Here is a 26,767-nt window from a genome sequence, read left to right as displayed (position 1 = left end):
TGTTGGTTACGTCTTACACTGTAGGACATGATAGAAAACACCTCATGAGTGACCCTGCAATTACGTTGCATTGAGCCAGATCAGCCCAGTTATTGCCCCCTGCAATCTCCCCTGAGTCAGTTCAAATGCAAAGAGCACTGATAAACATTACTGGCAATCGAATAATAGTTAAGCCTCAACAATCATTTTTAACCTGACTACTTTGGTAATAAGTCCAGGGACTGCCATTTGAAGATAATGAGACAGGTGTCAATGGCATGGATGTGTTTTAATCCCACAAAACTACAAGGAGGGCAGAGGAATCTGCAGAATGTCTGATTTAATTCTGTAAAGATCCCTGTGTCCTCAATGATGTCCTAAAAAAATCTTGTGAGGAGCACTCACATTTCTGTTTTGCTTAATGAAATGTAAACAAATAAATCAAGGAGCTGTGTCCCATCACAGAGATTACCTTGTGTTTGAAATTTCAGAGAAACACCAGCAAATTTATGTAAATGTGTATGGGAAATGAAGTTTACATCATGGAGAGAAGATTTGCCTGGAGAATATTGTTGGATGCTCTGTGAGAAACAGCCCTTCCAAAAATCCTCATCTGGCACAGTGTCGGTCTCCTCTGCTCCAGCTGAAGCCAAGGGTAGCAGAGAGAACCAGGCAGGGTCACCTGAGCCAGTCCCCAGGGGCTGAGTGGCAGTTTTGGAATGACACCTAGAGCGCCATTCCAAACAGAAGTAACAGTGTGACTCCAAGGCTGGTATTTATTGTGCAGAAAAAATGTAGCCATTACTGGGAGCCTGTCAAACTGTGCCTGGCAAATTACATACATGGGGAATTTTGGTTTGTTTCAGTCCAGTTTGTTAAACCATTAAGAACTGGTTCTGATCTCCCAAAAATGCATTTTTAAATCAAAATGCTGGCATGCAATTTCTGATTTGTTTATGAGCTGCACCAGGTACTCGATGTATTTCTCTAGAGATCCCGTGGGCTTGGGACAGAAATCCATTTCCCCTTCCACATGGACAAAGATGGCCAGCTGCTTCAGGTCCCACAGGTTGAATGGGGGTGGGAGGTACTCAGGGTAGTAATATTCGGAATCTTTAAATTCCATTTCAGGGACATGTTACAAATAAACCGGGTCGATTTCTTCAGCTCTGAGGATGAGTTCTTGTGGTGTGCAGGGAGAGGAGGGAATGAAGATCTGTTCTGAGTTTGAGAGGTAACCGGTACTATCATCTTCAGTCCGGATTTTTCTTTACATTACATTTTTTTTTTTTAAAGTCCAGTCCGGGTTTTCCCAAGAATCCATTCCGTACTCCGGGAAAAATCCAGTCCGGGCTTTTCCCCCCGTATCCATTCCGTGTTCTGGGAAAATTCCAGTCCGGGTTTTTCCCCATTCCGTACTCCAGGAAAAGTCCAGTCCGGATTTCTTTCCCCCAGCCTGGATCCCGGATGGAATTGTCCCGTTTTTTTCATGGCTCCCCGTGTCCGGCAGGAGCCGGGGTGTGCTGAGCTGCACCCTCCACCCCACACTGCAGCACTGGAACTTTCTCCAAGAAAATTCAGTGGTGCCATCCTGAGAGAAAACACAACCCAGCAACAAACAGAGCAGCACCTCACTTTTAATGTAGCAAATATACGGTACCTTTGAATTACAAGGTCACTTTCCCATGGAATTACTAGCAAAAATATCCACAAAAAGTTCAAATAAATAAGAACACATGAATACCAACATCAAAAGCTTAATTGATCAATTTTTAAATGGGAAACCACATTTTTAATGTGAAGCAGAAAATCAAGCCTTTTTCATTCCCAAATAATGTTGAAAATATCAGAATGTATCAGGTCTTCATAACATTTAAAGGGAAATTCTTCAGATTCAAACTTATTATCCATTCTACAATGTTCAAAATGACCAGAAAATCCCACCCTACCTGCATTTATTATGTTACCACTTCTGTAACGATAAAAGCTCATCAATTAGGAGGTGCTCTATGGGAATGCAAGGTTGAAGAGGGTGGTTTTCAACTTGAAATAATCAATAATTTAGTTTTGATCAATTCTAATTTCTATGCAAATCAATGTGGTAACCCTGGCCCATCTATTAAGTGAAGCCCACACTGAATGAACTTGATCACACAAGCAGTCTAAATTAAATTCAGACCTAAAACTCAATACTAAAGGGAAAAATTACCTGTGATGGTCAAAAGCTGGACTCAGTGACACCAGGAGTGGGGCCCACTGACAGAATTAGGAACACTGAGATGTCAAGCGTTCCCCCAATATCCCAGGAGCAGCTAAGCAGCACAGGAGGTGATGCACTTTTGATACCTTGAGTATTTTTAAAATACATTCTCTGCAATATGGCAATTTCCATAAGAATTCTGTTGCACAGTATGCATTTATTTATGCACACCACATATTCATGCCTGTCAGATGTCTGCGTGGAGATTTACTTTAGTGGACTCCAAATGATGCCTCTTTCCCTGGTGTTGAAACACAAACAGCAAAATTTCTCATGCTTTAAAACCATCCCCATTAGCACGACCTCCTTAAGCAGTTAATTCCTGCTCTAGGATATATTTGTAGCATGGCTGGGATATGGCTTAAGGAAAAAGATCCTACAGAAATCTGCAGTCTGGTCTGTCTCCAATTTTCCCTTCCTGCAAATATTTTCTGTTTGCTTCCTCATTATTCCTCAGTGAGATTCTCTGCTGTAACATAATTCACATAGAATGGTTTATGTTCGTCGTCGTCATTGCCTTGGAAGACTACAATTAAAATCTTTCCCTGCTCCTAAATGTTGCCACTGTTGTGTGTTCTCCGAGCGAGCATTGTAAATGAAAAATGAGGAAGGGAGGTCACATGAACGGAAGAGAAAGAACACAGAAAAAAAATCCTGTGCACTTTCCTCCTTAAATCACAATAAAGATCATAAAACCCCCAAAAACAAGGGAATAATCCTCAATAGAACAGAGCTTACACTGACAAACTGCATGAAATCTTCCTTCTGGTGTTTCCTTCCCGTCCTTTAATTTAGTTGTAAACTAGCTTGGAATAAATTCTGGAGTCTCCAAACACGCATTGAGATGAGTGAGACACAGGGAAAAATCTGCTTAGAAATAATCTGTAGGTAAGGCTGCATTTTCCAAGCAATACTCTGACTTCATGTCCCCATGAGAAAGACTCCATTCATCATCTAAAAGGCTGTAATTAATTGGGAAAAAAAATTACAGGGTGATTACTGGGACACACATGGGAGGTGAGATAGACTATTAAATTTATTTCCAAGAGGAGATGTGGAAAGTATTAAATTTCCTTGTCCAAGTAACCTTAGTTAATATACATTGATCAACTAGTGCTTCGGATATGTGCACGGCTTATCAGTTTATCAGCATCTCAAGGTTTTGTGCCAATTGTTCTCACATGTTCTCAATAAAATAATAATAGCAAAAAGGACAAAAAAATAAATGGGATGATCCATCTTTCAGTGACTACTACCACCTCAGTAGATCAATACGTGTCATAAAATTCTTATCACTTGGAAAACAGAAATCCTTTTATGGCAATAAATCTTTAGTATTTTAGTTATTTAGATCAGTCATGAGGGACCCAGGAAATTTCAGACAGGCACAGAAAAAAATCCTAAAATTAATCCAAAGTAATTGTGAAAACCATGTGATCTTATGTTAAAACTTTCACCTGTTTCATGGGTTTGAGACTTTTGTCCAGATTTTCAATGCCTATTTAATGGGACAGATTCTGATTTTACTTTGTGATGGAATTCTGTAAAGCAAGTAAAATAAAGCTAATGTGCTGTTTTATATTACTGCCAATCAGAGAATAGTCAAATCCTGCATTTTGGAATTGGAACATGACAACTGTCATAGCAAACAATACAATTTGTGCCAAATACAGGGTAGATTATTGCTGCTGCAAGCCATGAGCAATAGCAGGTGTTACAACACAAAGTCCTGTGGTTTTTGTGGGTTTTTCCACATTTCCACACTAGATCTTTTTTTTTTTTTTTTTTAGCTAGTAGAACAGGATGTTGCCATGGCAGTGGACAGTGTGGCCTTCTTCTTGGGTCAGCTAGGGACATGGCTCACATGGAGTGGCCCCATGCTGGGGCGGTCATACCCCACTGAGAAACACACCCTCGGCCCTTTTACTGCCCCATGAGCTGAGCAGGGAGATCGATGCCCTGGAGCAACCCAGGGCTGCCTCCCCTGGCACTGGTTCCTCATTCTGGTGCTTAAAGAATAACTCCAGATTAATGAGAAAAAACACTAACCGGGGGAGGAGTGAACCTTGTTGCATTGGGAGTTTGTGCCAGAACCACCCCAGGCTGCAAGGTGGGCTCCCTTCTGCCTCCAATCCCTGAAATGGTTGAAGTATCACCCCCCCAAAAAATGCTCTTTTCCACAGCTGCACTCAAAGTGCAGGATTTTACTGCAGATCCTCAGTATGCTGGGCTGCAGAGCTCTGCTCTGGAGCATTACTGAATTTTAGGGGAGAAAAAAAAGAGTAACATTTTAGGTATATCAAGTACCAAACTGCCTTTGCAGAGATACCCCAAGGCTCTGGCATCTCTCCGAGTGTTTCGTTCTCAACCCCATTTCCATTCCATACAGAAAGAAATTTTCTGTGAAGTTTCCGTTCCTCTTACACGGATCTGCTTCCTTGTACACACATCCATTGCCTTGTCTCTCCCAGACTCACATCCCACAAAACCAGTGATTTATGGAGCAGGATTGTTCACCGGTGCCCAAACACGGAGGAGCTGGACTGTGGTGCAGGTTGTACTTTGGCCTTGTTGCAAGTTTATCCTCTGAAATAAAGCGTTCCTTCCCAAAACCGATAAAGCCCAGCCAGCTTGGAATCCCTCGAATCCGTATTTATTTATTTTTCATGTTTACCCTCATGTAAAAGGCGGCATCGCTTGAAAGGAGAAAAAAAAAAAAACCAAAACAAAACTTCACCAGCTCAGAACGGGAGCTGAACCACCTCAAAGGCGAAGGGCGGGCAGGATTTCCAATCCCCTCTCTCCGGGATCCGGCCGTTGTTGGGGCGTTCCGCGGCGGCTCCGCGCGGCCTTGGGGGCTGTCCCCGCTCCCCGCCGCGACAATCGCGACCCCTCGGGTGGCAGGGGCGTGTCCGGCCACGCCCCCGCTGCCATTGGCGGCCGCCGGGAGGGCGCGTCCGGAGCGGATAAAGGCTCCGTGCGGGGGCGGAGCGGCAGCGCCGCGGCTCAGGCCGTGCGGTGCGAGCGGACAGCGGCCGCCGCCCCGGACCCCCTGCCCTGCCCGCCGGACCCCGCACGCCGGACCCCGCACACAGCCCAGGTGCGCTGCCCGCGGGGGGAACGGGGCGGCCCCGAGCGAGCGATCGGCGCGTTTGCTTTGCCAGGGGGCTGCGCTGGGACTTGCCCGTGCCTCGGTTTCCCCTCTGAGGAAAGGTTGCTTCTCCCGGATGCGGCTCGGTGTCCGCCAGCTGTTGGCAGCTGGGACGTTTGGCCCCCTGAGCCTTTTTAAGAGCTTTCTTGGGGAAGAAGGGGTCAGACTGTGGGAAGAGTCAGCTGCTGGCAGGAAGGTGGTTTGTACCCGGAAGAGGCACAAAACTTCCCCAGTTCAGAACATTTCACCACATTAAAGGCAGGCAGGTTTGTACCGGCTGTGGGTGATGGGGAGGCTGCTGAGGACAGGCTGGGGCTGGAGCTCCTTGCAGGAACAGCCCCGGTATGTGCCCCAACTGAATGTTTCTTTGCTCCTTATGCAACATCCGCCTGGGATTTTGTAACTCCAGATGTTGATCCAAGGAGGGGAGGTGGATTTCTGCAAGAAAAACACCCTGGAAGGAGGGGGGGTCGGGAAGGGGCTGTGCAGACTGTGCTCTGGGCAGGCGGTTGTGGATGAGGGGAATTATTTTGGTTTTGCACATAGCTCTTGGAGCTCTGTGGATTTAATCCACGTGCAGTGAGCACCAGCCGCCGTTCCCAGTGCAGGGTTGCACGTCCCTTTTCTCCAGAAGTCACATTGGTTCCATTTACACCCCTGCAGCTTTCGGGGGTGCAGGGGTGGGTGCTGACAGCTGCCTTTATGCTCCCAGGTTTAGATCTGCACAAGAACCAAGATCAGGAACCATGGCATCCATTCCATCCAGCGGCTCCCTCATGGCCACGCACAACTATCGCAGAAGTAAGGGCAGGCTGGGGGCCGGCGTGGGCTTGGGGTGGTGGGTGAGCATATGGGGGATCTCTGCCAGGTGTGAGGGATGTGGCTCCTGCAGAGATGGAGCTGAGCTCAGGTCTGTGCTTTCAGCTGCAGCCCCATGTGAGCATTTGCTGAGAAAAGGGGACAGCCAGCAGTGTCCGTGCTGCTGCCCAAGCCCCCCTTTGGGCCCCCCAGCCCAGCTGTACCAGCTGGTGAGGGGGCTCAAATCTCGTTCACTTGTTAGGAGGGTTGTAGGGGCCAGAGTGGATGGTTTCACCTTGCACTTTCACCTTGCACTGTTGCTTCAGAAATGAGCTGCTAAACCAGTCTGGGCAATGGTAGCTCCTCGTACCTCAGCCAGGGGAGACTTTCTGGTTTAATGGATTGCTTAAACCAGAGGGAATTAAAGGATTCCCCCTGAGCTGAAACAAGCAGCAGGCTCGTAGCTGTTGTACTAAAAGCACATGGATTATACACAGGAATTTGCATCCTCATGGCCTCAATTCATCTGCAGAGGCCTCTCAAAGCCACTAAACTATGTCCTTGGGGTTGCAGTTTTTCTCCTACAGAGGTGTTCAGGTGTTTTTCTGCTCCCTGCTCTTGGAATCTCCCCAGTATTCCCTTCCTTGAGGTTTTTATTGGCCTGGCCCTAAACTGGGCAAGTACTGGAGCGAATTAGTGATGAGGCTGAGCAATAGCACCCAGGGACAGCCATGCCAAGGCTGTGCTTTCCTTCTTGTGGCATGACCATGGCTCAGCAGTGGTTCTGATGGCCATGATTTTTCCACAGGGCGCCTGAGCTCCACATCCAGCACCAGCTCCTGCAGCTCAGAGTACTCTGGGGAGGTCATCCCCCATGGCCTGGGTAAGTGTCACCTGTCGTGGCCCAGGGAGACACTGCTCCCAGTCCCTCCTTGGGAAATCTTACTGGAGGTGACCTAGCCTCTCCTGTGGGATGAGGCTGGGGTGGCCATGGGGCTGCCCAGGTTGCAGTGACCTGGACTGTCCGTGTCATGCACTGCTCCCCAGACCTGCCCAAGTCTGACCCCGGCCAGTGGTGGGCCAGCTTCTTCTTTGGGAAGACGACTCAGCCAGCCATGACAACGGTGTCAGAGTCCCAGGAGAGGTGAGTGCTTAGAGGTGACACAGGGGAGCACCAATGCAGCACCCAGGGCACTTGGGGACATCCCCGCTGCATCCCCGAAGGTGCATTCTGACCCAATGAGCCATGTCCATGCCCAGGGCTGCAGGAATAAATGCAGAGCAGTAACGCCGCATTTCGGGGTTGGCATGAGTGCTGACTCTCTCTCTGCTCTGTGTTGCAGCTTGGGAGCTCTGCGGGTGGCCACAGGACCGATGGCCTGTGCCCTGGTGGCAGCCCCGGGCGCGGGACGGAGGCGCCACGTCAGCGAGTCCAGCGCGGCGCCCTCGGTGTGAGCGGGTCGGCGGCTGCTCCCCCCCTCCCCTGTAGAGTAGCTGGCTGCTCCAAGGAAAAGGTGCTGCTTTCTGATGGAGAAGTGCAGCAACCCCGACAATTCCACTCCGGCTTTTTTTACTCTCTCCCAGTGTAACTAAGCCCTCCCAAAGCTTTTCCTGAACTTGTACAATGGCAACGAATAAACTTGAGCAGCCTTTTAAAACGCTGTGGGTTGTTCTTTGTCTGTGGAGGGGGGAGCAGAGCGGTGCTGGGGGTGTTGGTGGGGCTGGACCAGGACACAGCACGGCTCCTGGCCGCAGAGCAGGATGCAGTGGTGCCAGATACCACGTGCTAGCCTGACTCACTGGGCCGTGTGTGTTTTGCACGTGAGGAGGATCTGGCTGGGCTGTGGTGGTGTTGCAAACGCCTTCCCTCACCCTCTTCTCTCCTTACTTGGCTACACAGCCTGCCCCTGCTGGCACTGAACTTGTTTTGCTCCCCAAACACGTGGCTGCCCTGCTCTGCTTTGGTACCTCGAGGGGCAGGAGCGAGTGCCAGGGCCTGAGCAGGTGTGGCTGGGGCTGGGGGGAGGATTTGGGTGCACAGTGACCCCTCCATAATGAGGAGAGAGATAAGGCTTGCTCAGGACATGCATTTTGTGGATCTGGATATCGGGCCGGAGCTCATGGTGTGGATGGCAGCTCAGGGGCTGCACTCGGTTTGGCAGCCCTGGATCCCAGCTGGCCCATGTGTTGCACTGCCCCAAGTGCTGTTTTGCCTGATTTTTGCCTGCAAATTACTCAGTTTGGCTGTTTGATCCTTCTGAGAGCTGGGAAAACAAGAGCCTGCAGGTGCCTGCATGAAGGGAGCAACTTTGTTCCTGCTGGAAAGTAAAAAAACTTGGCAGAGGTTGATTTAAAGGTGCCAAATGTTCCTGCTCTGCTTCTCGCCACAGCATGAGGAGTGGGGCTGTCCCTGCATGCACCAGGGGCTGCAGCTGAGGCCATGGGACCCTTGAGCGATGATTTTTCCTTCCTGGTGTCCCAGGCAGGCAGGGAAAAGGGCAGGGAGCAGCTGGGGGCACGTGGCTGCTCTGTTTTCTGTCTGCTCTGCAGGGGCATCCAGGGTCACTTCCAGCTCTGTTGTTTCTGACAGTGGAAAGTGTTGAGTAAGCTTTTCACTGAGCTCTGCTTCCCCAGGCACGGGTCCTTGTTTTTGGGGCAGAGGGTCTGTGTCCCCTGTGCCTTGGAGGGGCCAGGGCAGCACTGGCACCTCTGCTCCCCCTGTGTAAGTGTGTGCATCCAAGGGGAATGGCTTCAGGGGGGTTCCAGCAGTCTGGAACAGTTTGGACCCCAGGGGCTGCCAGCACCCTGAGGGTGACCCCCATGTTCATGGCAGCAACTGATCGGATGTGACTTCCAGTGGGGCAGCAGACTGCTGTTGTTGGGAGGGCGGCACATCCCAGGAAGCACATGGCAGCCTTTAAACTTCCCTAAACATGGGGAAATAAAGATAAAATAGACCCTTTCTGAGAAAGAGCCGGCAAGGCTGGTTGGAAAGTGTGGCTGTGGCACCTCTCCAGGGTCTTCCCATGCCCCAGCAAAGCCCTTTGGGTGCTGCTCACCCCCAGGCTGCCTCAGGGATCTCCTCTGATCCTGGTTCCTAGCAAAAGCCACATATTTTGGAGAGACAAGTATTTTTTTGCAAGCCTGGAAATCAGTGTGGACACACAAAGGTAAAGTCAATATTACTGTATTTGCTTGATCATGGAGGGACAAACCCAGCAACTGTCCCCAGGCACCCAGGGGAGGCAGTCACAGAGCAGAGGCACCAATCCTACATCCCTGGCTTTCATCTGGGCACATTCCCCAGCCTGATCCAACTCTAACTGAGCTGCTCTGCGATGCCATGAGCACATGGATGCTCCCCTATCCAGGTTTTGGATGCTGGATGGCAGTTAAGTTCATTCCCACATTGCTCTGGGGTGGGTTGGATTTACAGCAGGGACTGCAGCACCTGTCAGTGGCTGCCCTTGTGCCCATGGTTCCCTGTCCAGTGAAGCAAAACTGCCTGGAAAAACCCTGCAGAATCCAAGGCTGTGTTTCTGAATGTCTGTGAAGTGTCACAGACTCAGACTCCTTCTCTGCTGGGAGTGAAGATACAGGGAGAGTCCAGATGCCCCCAGATGTGCTCCTGGGCAGCTTCATGGCATTTCTGAGGGCAAAGCCCTTGGCATTGCCTTTTTTGCTTGGGGTTGAAAGGCTTTTAGGCTCTTTCTCTCCCCTTCACAGCATTCAGACATATTTTGGAAAAGCATTTGACAGCCAAGCATGTTTATTTTTGTCCTGTTTCCATCTTCACTGCTGTGGGTGTCTCTCTTCTCAAGTAACAAGTGATGAGAGAAAACTCTCATTTCACAATGTCGTGGAACAGCCTCAGGTTGTGCCAGGAGAGGTTTAGGTTGGATATCAGGACAAACTTTCACACTGAAAGAGTTACCAAGCATGGGAACAGGCTGTCCAGGGCAGTGGAGTCCCCATCCCTGGAGGGGTTTAACAGACCTGTGGATGTGGCACTTGGGGTTAGTGGTGGGCTCGGCAGTGCTGGGGGAATGGTTGGACTCGATGATCTTAGAGGGCTTTTCCAACCTAAGTGATTCTATGATTCCAGCTGATTTCCTGTGTCCTCATGCTGCTGCTGTGGTGGGATAGCAAGGGAAACATTGGGCAGTAGAAGCAAGACAATCAAAGGGGTTCCCCATACACAGCACCCCTCCCTAAGCAATCCCCTTCTTCCTATAGGGCTTGATATTGGAGGGGCAAGCACGCACCTCCCATGGCATCAAATCCACTGGGACTGATGTGCCCACCTCTGCTCCCTCTGTGGTGTTTTGACTGTTGTTAATTCACATATTTGCTCAAAACTCACTGGTGTTTTCTGCTCACTCTCATCCCTTGCAGCAGCCCTCGTGCCACCCCGCCACCTCCAGTGAGAAGTATTTCTTTACATTCCCTGCCTCTTGCTGCTGGGGGTTGTTTTGGTTTGGTTTATTTCCCTCCAGCAGCCTTGCTTCCCCCTCACCCTTCAAAGGCTGACGTGGGACCTTAAAAATAGAAATGAGCTGTGCAGCTGAAATACATCGCATTAGCCTGAGGCTGCTTCCAAATGCCACTGGGTCAAGGCTCCGATCCTTGAATCTGCAAACGGGGCACATGCCAGGCTGCAAATGGAGCAGGAGATACCTGTAACAACAGGACCAACAACAGGATTTGCAATGCCCACTCTGGAGTGGTTCCAGAAGGACTGGGACCCCAGCATTCCTGCCTTTGTGGAATGGACTTAAGGAAAAACCTGGTTCCGATTTTTTGGGGGGAGAGGGGCTGCAGTGCCCAGCCCAGGCTGAGATCCTGGCAGCAGATAGGAAAATCTGGGCTCCCCACCCCTGGCCACCAAGTTTATCTACTTTTATAAAGCAAGTAAGACTCAGAGAAATGCCAGAACCCAGCAGACCATGCTGGAGGGAAAATCCAGGCTGCGGATTGGCTTTTCATGCAGCAGAGGAGGAGGAGGAGGAGGAAGGAAAACTGCTGTGGGGCAGCACCGTGTCATCACATCCCCATATTCCCCCTCCACATCCCCAAGAGGTCACCGTGACTGCTGAGTGACCTGGTTTTGGGCCATATGTCTGACGGGCTGGTGCCCTGCCAGCCCCACGGGCTTCTCCAGGTACCCCACCATGGATGGCTGAGCCCCACACCAGCCCCATCACCCCATACACACCCTTCTCCTCCTGCTTATTTTTGAGCTCCATCTGGTGGCAGCCTGACCTGCAAATTTACTGTCTTAATTGCTGTTCGACAGCCTGGTCTAGAGGAAAGTGTCCCTGCCCATGGCAGGAGGCTGGAACAAGATGATCTTGAAGGTCCCTTCCAACCTAAACCATTCTGTGATTCTGTGCTACATCAGCCCCACCGTGCCTGCACCAGGCATGTTCCTGCCCTTCCTTAGTGTGCCATAGCCCTTCACCTGCTGGATATGGCTTCAGTCTTTAGTTTCCTGCAGGAGAGGACCCGGGCTGTGCATGGGTGTGCTCTCTGCTCCAGTGTTTGATCAGGCTACAAAATGTTTGAGTAAGGTGAGGATTTCCTCTTGCAACCATGCCCAAACCCAGCCTGGTACTTTTTCCACCTGGGAACACTCTAACCAGGAGCTACTGCCTTCCCAGGACAGGGCTGCAGCTCTGTGGGCATGAACAGAGCAGGCTTTATCCCACCCCTAAACCACATTCCTGCCTCCCCTTTCCAGGCCCCTCGTGCTTGGAGGCTTGTTCAATTAACAGCCAGACTTGTTTCTGCTCTTCTGCGCAGCACGGATGCTGCCCAGGCGTGGGGAGTGTTGCATAAACTTTATTAACTTTATAAATTTCAACGCTGCTGTTGGCTCAGTCCCACTGGTCACCTGCAAACAGGCAAAATGGGCTTGTCAGGAGGAATTCTAAACCTCTGGCAGTTGCCTTTCACCCACAGCATGTCTGCTCCTGCCACCAGTGCCACAAATGTGTTAGGGCTCCAACAGCCCCATTCGGGCTGCCCCTGCCTGCACCAGCCTGGAGCCTTGGCATTGCTCCCAGTGCTGCTTTTCCATGTGTTCTTCCACTGCTGCCAAGGACAGCCCGGCCTCTGGGAGAATGCACGGGCAGGCGGGCAACAGGGACTTGGCTGGAGCAAACTCTGCCCCGGCTTGGGAGGGACCAGAGGCTCAAGGTCCCCCTGCAAGGCCATATCCTGGGATCAGGGAGGAGCTGGGGGCAGTGGGAGTATCTCTTGGCCTGTCCCATGGGTGGGATAAAAACAGGGTGATGTAGTGTTTTACCTTTGCTGCCTGCATGTGGGATAAGGAGGCATTCAGTATTTGAACCCAGACATAGATTTTTCTTGGAATAGCCACACGATGGTGAGTGAGACAAGAACCCAGAGTGGAGCAGCCCAGTCAGGAGCTGACTGTGCAGAGTCCTTGGGGCATGTGGGGCTGCTGCCTGGGAAAGGGGCAGCAGAGGCACACAAGGATACTTGGATGAACAGAGTCCAAAGAGACACAAGAATGGTTTTATCTGTGGTTGCAAGAGTGGGACTGGTTGCAAATCAGTGCTTCCTTGAACCTGTCCTTGATGGATTCCTTGAATCCATCCCTGAAAGTTTTCACATCCAGGTTGGATGGAGCTTGGAACAGCCTGGTCTAGTGGAAGGTGTCCCTGCCCGTGGAACTTTAAGGACCCTTCCAACCCAAGCTGTTCCATGATTCCTGAGAGGGAGTTTCAGCGTGCTGAGGGAGGAGCATCCAGCAATGCCCTGCAAGGACTCCTGTGGGTGGATGCACACACATTTATTGATAAATACACCGAACACACACTACAAGATAAGCAGAGCCACAACTGAACATGAACTGCAAACCTTCACGTTGGTGTGGGGAGCAGCAGGGACCTCCCACCCTACTGAGCAAATGAAGATGTAAACTCAGAGTGATGCCTCTGTGGGCCTTCTCCAAACTGTTACACAGCCAAGCGCTGGCAACGAGTTCTCCACAAATTGCTGCTTTTTCCCTTGGCCGCCTCCCTGCACCCTGACTGTGAGGGGCCACATGCTGTTTTTTGGGGGGATGTGCTTTCCTTATAGGCCTGTCAGAGGGCAAACCAGAAGGAAGGAACTTCTTGGCAAGAGCTGGCCTGGAGGGGCTTGTGCAGGAAGGATGGTGGGAAGGGGTCCCTCAGGAGAGGGAGCTGAGCAGCCGCCTGTAGAAGAAGCCCAGCTTCTCCCGCAGGGCCAGGAAGGTGGGACGCTCCTCCGTGTTGCCGCTCCAGCACTCCAGCATGATGCTGTAGATCTCGGGAGGGCAGGGGCTGGGCCGGGGGAGGCGGTAGCCCCTGGTGATTTGCCGTACGGTTTCTTGGTTCGTCATTCCTGCAAGGAAGAAGATGCTCCTAGTCTGATGTCCCCAAAGGATGCCCTGAAGGTACACCTGCAGTGGCCAAGATGTCACTGGTGGTGCTGTGAAATGCTGTCTCTCTGCCAGAGGGGTGGTAGAAGAAAGGATGTGGGAGAGCCAGACCAACTTCCTGCCCCCAGCTCCTGCACCCACTCTGCAGCCACTGAATATCCCTCCAAGCCATCCCCTAAGTGGACAGTAACTTTCTCATGCTCCAGAAGCTGCTTCCATATCCCTTGGGGAAGCGACAATATAACAATTCACGACACTCTGGTTTTGGGGATCATGGGTGAGCTGCCCAGCAGATGGATGGAGGGCACAGGAGTGGGGTGGCAGCCTTACCTTCATAGGGGATCTGTCCATACGTGAAGACTTCATAGAGCAGAATCCCGTAGGACCAGACGTCGGACTTGAGAGAGTAGGTGCGGTAGTTGGCTGCCTCTGGGGCCGTCCACTTCACTGGGATTTTAGTGCTGCTGCTGGTGGAATAAATGTCATCCTGAAAAGCAATGGGAGATGGGACATGAGGGATGGGGTGATCAACAGAGACATGGTTTTTGGGGAAAGTGGACAGCAAGGAATGGCTCCAGCATGGGGCAACTTTATGAGCTGGTGGGTAGGAGGGAGGGAACAGAGCATCCCGCTGAACTGACCTTGAGGAGCCGGGCAAGTCCAAAATCGGCAATTTTGCAGGTGAGTTCCTCTCCCACCAGGATGTTTCTGGCTGCCAGATCCCGGTGGACAATGTGCTTCTCCTCCAGGTACCTCATCCCATCCGCCACTTGGCAGGCGATATTGAGCAGGTGGGAGGTGCCCAGGGACTTCCCTTCAGGACCTGTTAATCCAGACAATCCAAGCATTGGGGGCAATCTATTATGGGGGTTCTGGTTTGGAAGGAGACCCTGTGTTGACAATATGGGACATGGGAAACATGTAAAACTTCAAATTTGAACTCCTAAACTGTCCTGGTTGTGCTGTGTGGGACGTTCAGCACTGCCATGTGCTCCTCAAGCATGGGACAGGGGCGGGCTCTGAAGAGCACCAAGGACACAGATATCCATGGCTTATTCAAAGCCAAAGGTGACCTTCTGCCATGCAAATCTCCCTCCAGGCCTCTGAACCTGTTGTACCTGCAAGCTCCAGCTCCTCCGGCACCAAGTGCTGCTGGAGCCACAGTCAGAAACAAGGTCAGTGTGGGTGGGAGGGGGAGTACCCTGTAGAGAAACAGGTCTTGGTGGGAGCGGTTTGTTTTGTTTGCTTTTAAGGCAGATTGTGCTGGGTCAGGAAAATAAAGGCCAAGAAAATTAAACTGGGTAATGAGTGGTCCATGGCCTGTTACGAGCTCTGCACACAAACAAACCCATGGGGAGGTTTGGCTGTTTCATTCCTAAAGAAGGTGGAGTTGCCCAAACATGGCAGTGAGATTTCTGTGCACTGGTGGGAGTTGGCAGACCATGGGTGGGTGGAGAAGGAGGGACAAAGGTCCCAACCAACATGCTTGGCTCCCAAGGGTTTATACAAACCCAGCCCACGTGGACACCCAAAGGATCATGCCAGACTTTGTGATCCCAAGACCATCTCCACCAAGTGCCCATGGATTGCTGTGTTATCCAAACAGGACAGAAACCAGACTGGCACTCTCTTAGGGTCCCCATTTGGATTCACAGGGCGATTCTGGGGCACAGGAAGCAGTGCCCCAGGATCCCCCATCCCGTGGGGCCAGCACAGCACTCACTGTTGAGGTAGCTGTGGAGGTTGCCTTTGCACATGAGCTCAGTGATGATGTACACGGGCTCCTCCAGAGAGCACACAGCGTGCAGCTGGATCAGCTTCTCATGTCTCAGGCGCTTCAGGTTCTGAATCTCCTTGTTGAAGTCTTCTGCTTTCATGTCAGCTGCGGGAGAAAGCCAACACAGCCCTTGTGAGCCACTTTCTCACACGATGTTGGGACCTCAGCACCTCCAACTGGGATGAGGACCTTTTTTACCTCCTCACGTCCCGCCCCCACCCCCCCCGCTCTCAAAGCTCAGGTGTGCACAACCTGTGTCTCAGAGCTGATGTTTTCCATGGGGCTTTGGATCCCATTTTCAGGATCATAGTTCCATCAGGATTTTATGTATCACAAACCCATTTGACTTGACATGATGTCACTTATCACGAACCCACTGGCTGGAGCCATTTTATAGGGATGCAGCCCAAGCTTAGGTTTGTGCACAGAAATATTCCAGTGGCTCCTGGCCAGGTCCTACTGCAGTTTGCCTGATAAAACAGTCACAGTGACCAAGAGGATGAGGAAATGAAGGAGGGTGAATGATACAGCAGTGAACAAGACTCAGCTGGCCACGGTTAACATCTGATTCTCCACATACCTTTAATGATCTTGATGGCCACCGGCACCGTGTTCCTCCACAGCCCTTCCCACACCTCTCCAAAGTAGCCCTCTCCCAGCTTCCTCCGCAGGGTGAACTCCCAGCGCGGCCGCTCCCAGCTGTCCCTCTCGGGGGGAGTCTGCCAGATGGACATGGAATGGCACACTTGGACCAGCCAGCCAGGCAGGACCTGCTGATGGAGCCTGCACCAGCCCTTGGTGCCCACAGAGGAGCAGGGCACGATGCTTCACCAGCTGTGTGCCCAGGGGCTGAGCCCGAGCACTGCCCTTCCCTCAATGTTCACTGTGGGCACAAAACACCTGGGGCATCCTCTGCATGACCCCTGCTGGGAGCCCAGGTGTGCAAGGGGGAGAGTTTGGAGACTACACAAAATACCAGGAGTTCAAGTTATAATTCACTCCTCATCAGACCTCAGAAGTGCCTTTTCTCCATCTCCACCAATAAATAAAAATGAGTGAATTAATATTATTGCATATTATGGCTGATTTAGACTACAGCTCATTAAGCCTTTCTTTTATCCCACACCTTTCAATTTCACTCTTGGATTATTCACATGGTTAATTGCTATTTCCAAGTCATAATCAGTGGATGGAATTCTAATCAGGAAATGAGTTGGCAATTTGGGATTAATACTGTAATTAGACTTATGAGTGCTGCACTAATTGGTATGAAAACTTTATAAAAGCCATGTGGTTTTTTCTTATATTCCCAGGAAAAAATTGGAAGCATGGGTATTTCCAGAATCCATAGTGAAGGGGATTGTAACAACTTGGTTTCCAGTCTTTGAGATGGAGAAGACATTGCAGAAAATGGCTGGTCAAAAATGCAGGTAAATGCCATGCCCAGCCTTAACATGGCTGATGAAAGGTGATGCTGGCAGCTATACTAATGGTGGGCTTTAAATTTAGTTTAATAAAGCTCAAAACCCAAATGGACAGCCTAATTATTTCTAGTTTCCCTCGTTTCCCTTTCCTTTTTTCCATCCCGGTGACCCCGGGGAGCAGGGCTGAGCTGTGCCTGGCCTACGCACCGCGGGGCTGCAGGGCTGCAGCAGGGGGCTCTGGATGACCTTCCAGTGCTCCGTGTAGAAGGCGAGGAGCTCCTCCATGTTGGGAAAGGGGTGTCCCTTCTGGATGTAGAGACTGCCCCTGGGGCTCTTGCAGATTCGGAAGTGGCTGACCTTCGTGTGGTTGCGCACTGTGGGGAAGCCCAGGTTGGGGGAAACTCAACTCATGCAAAGATCAGCCCCTGCCCATCTCCCTGCTTGACTTCACCCTCTCTCCTTTCCAGATTCCCAGTCTTTTAATTAACCTAAAGCAACACAGCTCTCCCCTGGACTGCTCCATCCCACTCCCCACATCCCTTCTGCTCCCACCTCCTGGCCCAGAGGACTCCTGGCCATTGTGAGCCAGGCTCCTTGGACCATACAGCTTTATTATCAGGGATAATTAATAAGCTTTATTGTCAGGCATAATTCCACCATGGGCTGCTCAGAGAATAGTGGAGCTGCTCAAAGAGGATAAACCAGGGGCAGCTGTGACTCCCACAGCCCAGAGACTGAAGGTGGGATGTGGAGTTTGCCATGGTTTTCCTAGGATTGCTTTTATGGGGATAAAACCAGATCGTAATGGCACTCTGGTCCAAAACCCCCTGAATTTGGATTTCAATATGTGGGAGCAGCCCAGGCCCTGGTAATCTGGAGTGGCAGCATATTTTTAAACAACCGTCAGATGACAAAAGCTGCTGGAATGAAACCCTGGAAGTTAGTGCCACGAAACCATCATTAGGCTGCAGTGAAATGTTTATGGCTTTCATACTGCGGACAGGAGCCACGCACTTTCCTTTGCCACAGTGATTCAACAATCCATCCCTGCTCTGTTAACTTTCCCCTTGCCTTCAGAAAGCAGCCAATTCCCTTCAACAAGGTGCTGAAAAGTGCTTTAAACGTACTCCCGTTTTTCACCCCGTGCTAAGCAAACCAGGATTTGCCCCTCAGGAACAGCCTGCTACCTTTCCCTGTGCTAATTTTATCTGAATAATTGCCACAAAGTCACCTGAGAGAGAGTACTCGCCCTTGCTGCTCTCGCTGTCCCGGACGAGGAAGGAGCCATGCTGGTTGGGAGGCGAGAGGAGGAGCTGCTCCGCTTCGTTTCGGCTGATCTTACTGAAGTACCAGCTGGGGAGCAGAGCAGAGAGGTCAGAGTGGTGCAAGGGGTTGCTGCACAGATGGGTCTGTATCCATTTCAGGGGATCCTGTACCTCCTGAGCCAGACAGGGGGAGCAGCTGCTGTGATCCCACTGTTTGCTCATCCCTACAGCCACCAAGCAAGTGGCACAGTGGCCAGTCTGTGTCTCAGAACCTGTAGATGTGGCTGCCTGTATCAGGGCTGTTCCAGGCAGTGCTTTACAGGCACTTACTGCAGTTTATTGAGGCTCACTGCCTGCAGACCATTTCATAGAATCAGAGAATCCCAGAATGGTTTGGGTTGGGAGGGACCTTAAAACTCATCTCGTTCCACCCCGCCTGCCATGGGCAGGGACACCTTCCACTAGACCAGGTTGTTCAAAGCCCCATCCAACCTGTTCTTGAACACTGCCAGGGATGGGGCATTTCCTCCATCAGTGTCTGGACACTGCTGTATCAAGTTGTCCAGGTCTCAGGTCCATCCCACACCCGTGAGGTTCACACTCTTGGTCTGACAGCCTGTGGTAAATAAAGCACCAACCACCTGGTGCTGTGTGGAAGGTGCTCTGGAGAGGCTGTCCCTGTGTCCTGCCATGAGAGCAACATCTGCAGGCACAGGATCACTTTGCACTTCTTGACCTGCAGCTCATGGGCAGAACCGGCTCTGAGCCCATGAGCAAATGGCATCGATGGAAACATCCCTGGCAATTGCCTTTTGCTGCTCCAGCTGTGGCAGCACTGTCTGGGGACTTCACAGCACCAAGCCGGGGGGAGGACCCAGCCAAATCCCTCTTCTGTGTCATATCACTGAGATTCATCACTGAATTCCTGTAAGGAAAGGCAGGTTGGCTGGCTGGCTTCCGACATAGAGGGAAGCACAGGAAGAAGCAGCCTCATCCAGCCTAAGGCAACCAGGACGTGAGAAGCCGAAAGTTTCGTCATTAGCTGGGATCGCCAGCGTCTGAGAAGCCGCGCAGGAAATTACATGTGATGAGGTGAACAAATTACCACCCAGCTTCGACCTGCGGCTCCGCGGAGTCTGTGCGCTCACGGCTTGCTCCGGCTGGGAAGCCGGGCACATTCCTGCCGTCTGCCTTTCACGGCGTGGCATCGCCCTTGTCCCTGTCCTCGAGATGTGGCTGGGCACCAGCTGCTCACGGATGGTGCTCACACATGTACACACACGTACACAAACACACACACGCTCCGCTGTAGCCTGCCCAAGGGTCCCGTGCCATGGGAATAAGGGAGGGAGCCGACCCCACGGTCCACACCGGTGTGGTCCCAGCACAGCCCAACCAGACTGGATTTGCCTTCCTCAAAGCACGCGCAGGGAGGGTCTCTCGCATCCCACTGGTTCCCATCACTGCCCCTGCACATCGGGGACTCTTCCCGGGCTTCTCCCGCTCCTCTCCTTTACCCGGCTCAGCACAGGGCGAGCGCGGAGGGGTCTCCAGGGTGCCACGCCCGCCCCAGCTCTGCGCTGCCCGCACTCGGCATGTCTCAGGGCCGAGTACAGAGGGAACAGCAATGTCTCGGGGCGCTTTGCCCGACGTGTCGGGACCAGGCTGCCTTATGCAACGAGGAGCCTGGGCTTTCTCCAGCTGCCAGAGGGCTGAGACATCCCCCGAGCTCCGTGTCGGCTGGGAGAGGCACCGACCGGGAGGAAGCCCCCAGCCCTGAGTAAGCAGGATGGCAGCAGCAGCAGCAGAGCTCTGGGCTTCCTGGCAGGTACCAACCCAAACTGCTTCTTCCCGTGCTCCCAAGCCCTTTGGAGCCGGCAGGGCTCAGGTACAAGTTTCCCCAGTTCCCTGCCTTCCTCCTGTCTCCCCTTTAACGCAGAACAACAGGGAGAGGAGCCGGAGCAAGCAGGAGCCTTTGCACCCCTGCCCACCATCACACCGCATCGCAGTCCAGAGCCACAGTGCGAGAGTGATGCAGCCAGGAAGGGGCACTGGCATCTCTCCCCGCTGGCGCATCCCCCAAATCTCACTTGCTGTGCCCAACACCTCCACTCCACTGCCACGAGCTGTAGGGGCTGCAGGGCAGGGATGCCCAGGGGAGGGCAGATCCCCGCTCAGCCCCAGCGCCGCTGATGGCCAAAGCAGGGGATGAGGATCTGGTGCTCCGTGCCGCTGGGGAGGGTGAGCACTGCCTTTCCCTGAGCAGGGATGTGCTACCCTAGCCCAGCCTCCATCCCTCTGTGGATCCAGAGCAGCGGATACTTACGGGCGGTGAGCGGAGGTGCCCTGGCTGAGGTTGGCCACGTAGGCAGCAGGGACGTAGCCCGTGGCCGGCTCCCCCAGCAGCCGCCGGGCTAGGACATACTCTCCCTCTTCTCTGAGGACACGCAGTTTGTCCCCTGCGCTTATGCTCAGCTCCTCGGCGCTCCGGGCTGTGAAAGCGTACAAAGCGATACAGAGAGAGGACTTGGGGATGAAGGAAATGGAAGTCGCCTCCGAGTTCAGCGAAACGGAATCAGAGCCAAGATATCCCAGCGAGCAGCTCTCCGTCACGGAGCGGGGACGGAGCTTGTTCCAGAAAGATGTCAGGAAGGTCAAACGCTTCCTGACGAACTGCTCCATCCCCGGTGAAGCGCTGGATGCGGTGGGCTATGCCACCGCGCTCCGGGAGGCCGGGGGAGGGGGGGGTGCCGGGCTCCTGCCGCCGGCCGGGAAGCTCATCCTGCCGGCCCGCGTTACCCGCACGCGTCTGGGCGCTCGCCGGCCCTTCCCGGCGAACTTCCTATTTCTGAAAGTGAAACTGGTTCATCTGGCGAGACGAGTCTGCAGGCGGGACGAGTCTGCAGGCAGGAGTCCCACGCTCAGAGCCACGGGCACATCTGGGAGACAGGCACAGCTGGAGCCGGGCTTGCTGCTCTCGAAGAAGAAGGAGGAAGGCTGTTGTTTTATTTAATCATTATTTTAAAGTGTGCTCTTTGCTTCTTACCAGAGCACCATAAACACAGCTCTCTGTTCTTCAAGCTGCTCTTGTCACAAGTGGCTGACTCTTGTTAATAGTCTTTATCTCACTTGTGTGGGAGGCTATTTTTTTTTTCCATAGGACAATAATTGCATCCACAAATGTGGGAGAGTTAAAACAGAATTAAGGAAATAACCTTAGAAGAGATCTGAAGTGTTTGGATATTTCCTGGGTGGATATTGTGGGGGTTTCTAACACTGGATCCTTTCTTCCTTCAGTCTATGATGACTTCCCAGAGTAACCCCACTAAAGCATTTGCCTCCTCACTCTCATTCCCTGTTGCAGAGGGTCACTGGGGAATTCACATCCCAGAACCACCAGGGTCTGGTGATCATTCAGCTTCCATCAGAGATGGGTCCCACTCAGAAACAGGAGATCTTTGCCTGATGCAGGGCCAGCATGGCATCCAGAGCCAAGCCCTGGAATGCAGCCCCCAGCTCTCACTGTGTCAGCACAGCCACACTTCCCCAGCCCTGGTCACACTCGGACACTGACATGCTCCAACCCCCCTCCCAAATCCCACCGCCCACAGCCATCAGCCAAAGGACAGAGATTCCCCCCTCACGTCTTCCATGTGCACTTTAAGCCACCTGGAGATCACTGCTCTAGTGAGAAATCCCAACTCCAATCCCTCAGCCACCACCTGGACTTTGTCATTTAACTGTTCCATCTAATTAGTGGGAGTTTTGTGCCTGTCAACTCCACTCCTGGCCTTGAGTCCATTATTTTGATCCTCCTCTGCTTGCAGTTGGTCCTTGTAGCTCATTTTGGGTGTGTAGTTGGGATTTAAAAGAGGCTGCTTAAAAAGGAATATGAAAAATTAATTGTAGAAGTCTGGGCTGCCGACTGCAACCGTGTGGGGTGTGAGGAACAAGCTGGACCCACCCTTGGGTCAACAGCTCTAGACATGCTGTGTCCTGCATCCTGGGTGTCCCGTGATGGCCAAAAACCTGCAAAAGGATTTCCTTGTCTGGGTTTTGGACTCAGCAATTTCCTCACCCTCTCCCAGGCACAGATGCCCAGGGCAGAGGGCAGGAATACAGAGCACTCCTCAGCATGGCCTTTGCATTCCTGAACAGATGAGAACTGGGAAGAAAGGGAGTCTTTAATAAAATATTCTGCTCCCTCCTTATCCAAGTAGCACCTGAATATACGGGTAAGTCCCCCAAGATCTGCCCCCGTGCCCAGCTCACAGCCTCGCCCCCAGTGCCACACAGGGATGCGCAAAGTCTCCGTGCATTTTTCCCACTTCAGCATGAGGAGGGCAACTGAGGATGGGGCACAGAAGGGTTTGCAAACCAAAGGGAAGGGACATCCCCTCTGCTGTCCTTCTGCAGCCCTTGAGACCAGTGTGCTCCTCACGTCACACTCCAACAGGAGCAAAAGGGGCTGCTTGGTTGTACCCTGAAAGATGATCTGATCAGATCCAGCATGGAACATTTGTGCCTCACTGTTTTGAATGAGGACTTGCTGAACGTCTGGTCTGCAGAAGGAGACTGTGACCTGATTTACCTTTATTGACCTATGCCAGATTAGATTCTCCAGTGGTACCAACGATAGACAAGTGCAGCTGATTTCCAACACGAAAGGCTTTGGATCTTCATTTGCACCTAAATGAAAGAGTACTTCCAAATGACAAACATCCCTGAGGACTAAATACTGCCTCTGAGCTGAGCCTACCAGACATGCAGAGCACAGACTCATCCCTGCAAACCTCTGTCTGCACAGGACACACACACAAAGCTCAGCTCCATGCCAGGAAGGAGATGATAAATCACAACCTTTTTCTAAGATCTTTTTTTTTTTTTTTTTATTTTCCTATTCAGTTCCAGGAGCATCCCTGCTGCCTTGAATCCCTTTTGGTACTATAAAACACCTAAAAAAAGTAAAGAAGAAAAAGCATGTTCATAGAAGTTTCTGGTCCTTGTGCTGTGGGAAAGAAAGTGGGAGGAGGCAGGAAAAGTGATAAAGATAAGGAAGGTACAGAGATCTGATGGGTCAAGTATTTTCTCTTCAGTCCCTGTGGCCAGTTTACAAGGATGTATTAAAAAACAATCTGTCCACAGATTTGGGGTTGTGGTGGGTACACAGGGACTTCAGTTCTAGCACCACTAAAGAGCACCTCCAGAGAGCACCAAAACCAGCAGACCTGAGCAGCAGAGCTGCCTACACAGCCCTGGTTTGGCTGCAGAGCACTGGGGAGCCATAAACACAAACAGCACTTTGTGTACACCCGCGTGTCAAACACCACAGCATGGCCTCCCAGCCTAATTGACAGAAACCAGCAGCTCCCTTCCACTAATGAGAGTGCCCATTACACCTAATTAGCTGAGGTTCTATTCCAGGTCCTGTTACGTTTACACTCGAAATACATCTTCCAGCAAAGAGCCTTTTTGGAGGGGAAAAAAAAGGAAGAGAAGCATAATTCCAATTAAGCCCCTAAAGGGGCAGAAAGTTGGGGAATGCAGGTCATGCTGAGGAAAATGGTTTTGAGAAATGGTAAGTCACTCGTGGGGTCAGAGAATGTTCCACTTGTCACCAACGACTGGCAAAGCTCAGCTGGAGATCAAGGGTGGCCACACCGTGCCTGGCACCCCATCCTGAAACACCCAACCCTGAGGTTCCTCTTGGTCTTTTTGATGGTGTCAGAAGATGACTGGGATTTCTTCTGGGCTTCATGTTTCTTTATCTTTTTTTTTTAGTGATTTTTCCAGATGTTTCCTGGCACCACAGTGCATTTGAGAAAGGTTTTGCCTCTTAATGAATTGGTTTGGATGGGTGTCCATGGGACAGTTCCGACAAGGAGTGACGGGTGACGACAGAGGTGCATGGGAAGAGGAGCGGAGCAGAACAGTGGCATTAAAGCAGCTTCAATTTGTCTCTGTTTCCTGGGGACTGTGGAAGAAAGAGGCACCTTGGCAGACTCTGGGCTCTCATCATCGAGGGCAGAGCTCATCCCCAGGAGGCCAACAAGGGCAGGAAGGGTCCAGGGGCTGAGGGGCTCATAGACAGTCAGTGCAGAGGGTTCAATGCAGGCAAAAGTACAGTGGTCCTGGGACAGGGAGTGGTATGAGAGGTGTGAGAGCAGGCACAGCATCATGGGGTCTCATGGTGGCTCTCTGAGCCCTGTAGGGGTGGGTTGGACTGGCTGGTGGAGAGCAGGAGTGCAGGTCACAGGGCACCTGAAATGGCACACGAAAGCAGAAAAGCTCTGTGGGAGCAGCTGGAGGCAGAGCGAGCTGTTTGAACAGTGCCTGGCAGGTCTGGGGCAGGGAAACTTTTAAACCCACAGCAAAACTTTTCAGGGACCCTGCAAACACAGGGCTCATCAAGGATCTGAAACAATGGCAAGGAAAAGCCAACCCGAAAGTCACACTGCACTCTTTGTCACATTTCTGAAGCAGAGTCACTGAGGAGAAAATCTGTAAGGACCAAAACACCAAATCATGCTGAAAGACAGCCTGGCCAACCTGCAGGCTTCCCTTTCCGCATTCTGCTGAGTTTATCAGCACAGATCAGCCTTTGCTTGCCCCATCCTTTAATCTAACTTCCAGAGAATGAATGCTCCTTCTAGTACACACTGCCTGGCAGAACTGCACTTCTCAAAACTCCTCTGCTCCTGTCTCTGGAGAAATCATTTGCAACACATAAAAACCATTCAACACCTTCTCCAGACTGGCAGGTGCCAGGGAGCTGTTCAGCCTCTCTCTCACAGCTGCAGAGATCTCCATGGGAAGCAGGAGAAGGGAGCTCAGGCTGTGCTCCCTGTGCCCATGAACACCTGGAGTTCTGGCAGCTCTCTGCCAGGACTGTGCCACTGCTGAGCAGCAGCTGGAGTCCCCAGGCTGGCAGGGGCTGACAGGGACTTTACACAGACACCTCACAGCTGTGCTGCCCTGGCTCGGGCAAACAGAGGACTGGTGCCTTCAGGAGTGAGGAGCACAGTGACTCATGGGGAGGGGAAATCTCTGCCAGTTTGTAAGCAAATGATGGATTGCTCCATCTGCCCAAATGTCCTTGTTTCCCTGGGGAGGAACCAGTCCATCCACTCCATCACCGAGCTTTATGATATCTCTCCCCACAAAGGTCCTTCAGAGGCTGCTGGATTTGGGGTTAGGACATTAAATGTTGTTAGAATAAACCTACCCAGAGTCACAGGAGAATAGGCCCAAGAGACCTCACCCAATCCACCCGGTCCATCCTATACTTATGTCTTTCCCCATCTTTGCCAAACCAGTTCTTAACAGACCTCCAGGAATGGATACGCCACCACATCCCCAGACAACCCATTCCAGTGAGTCACTGATCATTACCAGCAGAAACGAGTGTCTAACCTGCTGCATTTAAATCTATTACCTCATGTCCCATTCATCATCTCATTGCTCCATTCCTTCCTGCATGGGAACACTGCTGAGGTGTCCCCCCAGAGTGATCCCACTGGGCCCCAGCCCAGAACAAACACACTGACCTTGTACGTGGTCATCTTTTTCTCCATTTGTCCCCAGTCTTCTTGCCCTGTCCACGTGTGCTGGTGTTCCTGTGGTGCCACCTCAGCTGGCTCTCTAGTGCATTCACCTGGGGGTGAGAAAGCAGCAGCCCTGAGAGGAGTTTGCACCACTGCACAGGTAATCTTTAACCTGTCCCAAATACAAGAAGAAAATGCTGGCTCAAGTTTTCTTCACTGAGGTTCATGACTCCATGAAAGACAAACATTGGGACACCAAGTTTTACCTGTTTCCTTAGAGAAGTGACTGTCTTCTCCAGTTCAGCCACAAGGGACTCAAGATTCTCTCTGGAGGAAGGGCTTGGGGAAGGCACCTCGTTTCTAGGGTTGGGGATAAAAAGTAAAAGGGGTTATGCAAACAGCAGCTTCCTGGGTGAGGGAATCATTCTGCCTTCTCTAACAGCAGCCTCCAAGTGAGCATCAAAGGGAGGGCCCAGCTGCCAGATTCACCTGCCAAGGGATGCCAGCCAAAGAGCCCCTCAGCCCAGGTATTTACTCATCAGAGTTGGGCTCTGCACTGAAGTGTTGGAGGACTGGCTGAGTTCAGCACCTCTCTACTGATCCAGCCCTACCCCAAACCTCTGCAAAGCACCAGATTCAGAGGCCTGAATGAACTGAGTTATTAAAAACTTCTGTTTCATAAAATGGAGGTAGAAGGGGTGATACTACACCTGGGCAAGTCAGCCTTGTGCCTGGCAGGGTTTTCCTCTGGGTAGCTGAAGCCAGGAGACCTCTTGCTTCGGAACCGCTGCGAAAGAGCCCTGAATTGCCCTCGTGTCCGGCAGTCTTGGAAAGGAAGGGAAAGTCTGCAGTGAGCACTGGTGTTAAAGCAGGACTGCGTGAATTTCAGCAGCACAAGGCAGTGCTGCCCTCCTGCACTATCCACCCTGGACACATCTCTTGGGCCAGAGGAAAGGAGGCAACAAAGGTGTGGAACAGGGTGTGCATCACTCATGGATTCCCATGCGTCAGATGGACATCTGCACCCTGAATGCAGCACAGAGGGACCATGGCAGGATCTGTGCTTTAATGGCAGAGATTTAGGCTCCCAAATGAATCTGTGAAGTGGCACGTGGTGGGGATCATGTCCTGTTTCAGTCT

The 26,767-nt window shown here is 51.7% G+C and overlaps 3 protein-coding genes across 5 annotated transcripts in view; 1 reads left to right on the top strand and 2 right to left on the bottom strand.

Moving 5' to 3' along the window:
- Positions 1–5,224: 5,224 nt before the first annotated feature.
- On the top strand, positions 5,225–7,846 carry PPDPF (pancreatic progenitor cell differentiation and proliferation factor). Of its 2 annotated transcripts, none has more exons than XM_048322182.1 (5): positions 5,225–5,339; positions 6,103–6,191; positions 6,997–7,071; positions 7,236–7,332; positions 7,532–7,846. In XM_048322182.1, the coding sequence occupies exons 2-5, from the start codon at positions 6,137–6,139 to the stop codon at positions 7,641–7,643; spliced, it is 339 nt and encodes a 112-aa protein (XP_048178139.1). In that variant the 5' UTR covers positions 5,225–5,339; positions 6,103–6,136; the 3' UTR covers positions 7,644–7,846. The 2 variants fall into 2 exon arrangements, with proteins under 2 accessions (XP_048178139.1, XP_048178138.1); XM_048322181.1 differs by lacking the exon at positions 5,225–5,339 and adding an exon at positions 5,456–5,656.
- Positions 7,847–12,986: 5,140 nt separating this feature from the next.
- On the bottom strand, positions 12,987–20,890 carry LOC125335052 (tyrosine-protein kinase Srms-like). The gene is made up of 8 exons (XM_048322322.1): positions 20,410–20,890; positions 18,050–18,171; positions 17,026–17,192; positions 15,975–16,113; positions 15,341–15,499; positions 14,259–14,440; positions 13,948–14,104; positions 12,987–13,580 (listed from the first exon to the last, which is right to left on the bottom strand). The coding sequence occupies exons 1-8, from the start codon at positions 20,763–20,765 to the stop codon at positions 13,387–13,389; spliced, it is 1,476 nt and encodes a 491-aa protein (XP_048178279.1). The 5' UTR covers positions 20,766–20,890; the 3' UTR covers positions 12,987–13,386.
- A 1,660-nt stretch (positions 20,891–22,550) lies between these two features.
- The window catches only part of LOC125335051 (peroxidasin homolog), a 48,117-nt gene continuing 43,900 nt past the window's right edge, over positions 22,551–26,767 (bottom strand). The window contains exons 20-23 of one of the 2 annotated variants that reach the window (XM_048322320.1): positions 26,338–26,452; positions 25,894–25,987; positions 25,631–25,737; positions 22,551–24,344 (exon numbers count right to left, since the gene is read on the bottom strand). In XM_048322320.1, coding sequence (XP_048178277.1) covers positions 25,642–25,737; positions 25,894–25,987; positions 26,338–26,452 — 305 coding nt within the window. In that variant the 3' untranslated portion in view covers positions 22,551–24,344; positions 25,631–25,641. Of the gene's footprint in view, positions 24,345–25,630; positions 25,800–25,893; positions 25,988–26,337; positions 26,453–26,767 lie in introns of those variants that run through there. The other variant, XM_048322321.1, reaches the window with a different exon arrangement.

This window comes from Corvus hawaiiensis, chromosome 17 (assembly GCF_020740725.1).
Source record: "Corvus hawaiiensis isolate bCorHaw1 chromosome 17, bCorHaw1.pri.cur, whole genome shotgun sequence".
In the NCBI taxonomy this organism is placed as follows: Eukaryota; Metazoa; Chordata; class Aves; order Passeriformes; family Corvidae; genus Corvus; species Corvus hawaiiensis.
This window is presented reverse-complemented; position numbering and strand designations above follow the sequence as displayed.

Excerpts from the sequence above, each read along its gene's own strand:
- LOC125335052 (XM_048322322.1), bottom strand. The coding sequence starts at position 20,765 with ATGGAGCAGTTCGTCAGGAAGCGTTTGACCTTCCTGACATCTTTCTGG. Across the intron at positions 17,193-18,049 it reads GGGCGAGTACTCTCTCTCAG|TGCGCAACCACACGAAGGTC; the intron begins GTGACTTTGTGG and ends GCTTCCCCACAG. Across the intron at positions 13,581-13,947 it reads TGGACAGATCCCCTATGAAG|GAATGACGAACCAAGAAACC; the intron begins GTAAGGCTGCCA and ends TCTTCCTTGCAG.
- PPDPF (XM_048322182.1), top strand. The coding sequence starts at position 6,137 with ATGGCATCCATTCCATCCAGCGGCTCCCTCATGGCCACGCACAACTAT. Across the intron at positions 6,192-6,996 it reads CACGCACAACTATCGCAGAA|GGCGCCTGAGCTCCACATCC; the intron begins GTAAGGGCAGGC and ends ATTTTTCCACAG. Across the intron at positions 7,333-7,531 it reads GTGTCAGAGTCCCAGGAGAG|CTTGGGAGCTCTGCGGGTGG; the intron begins GTGAGTGCTTAG and ends TCTGTGTTGCAG.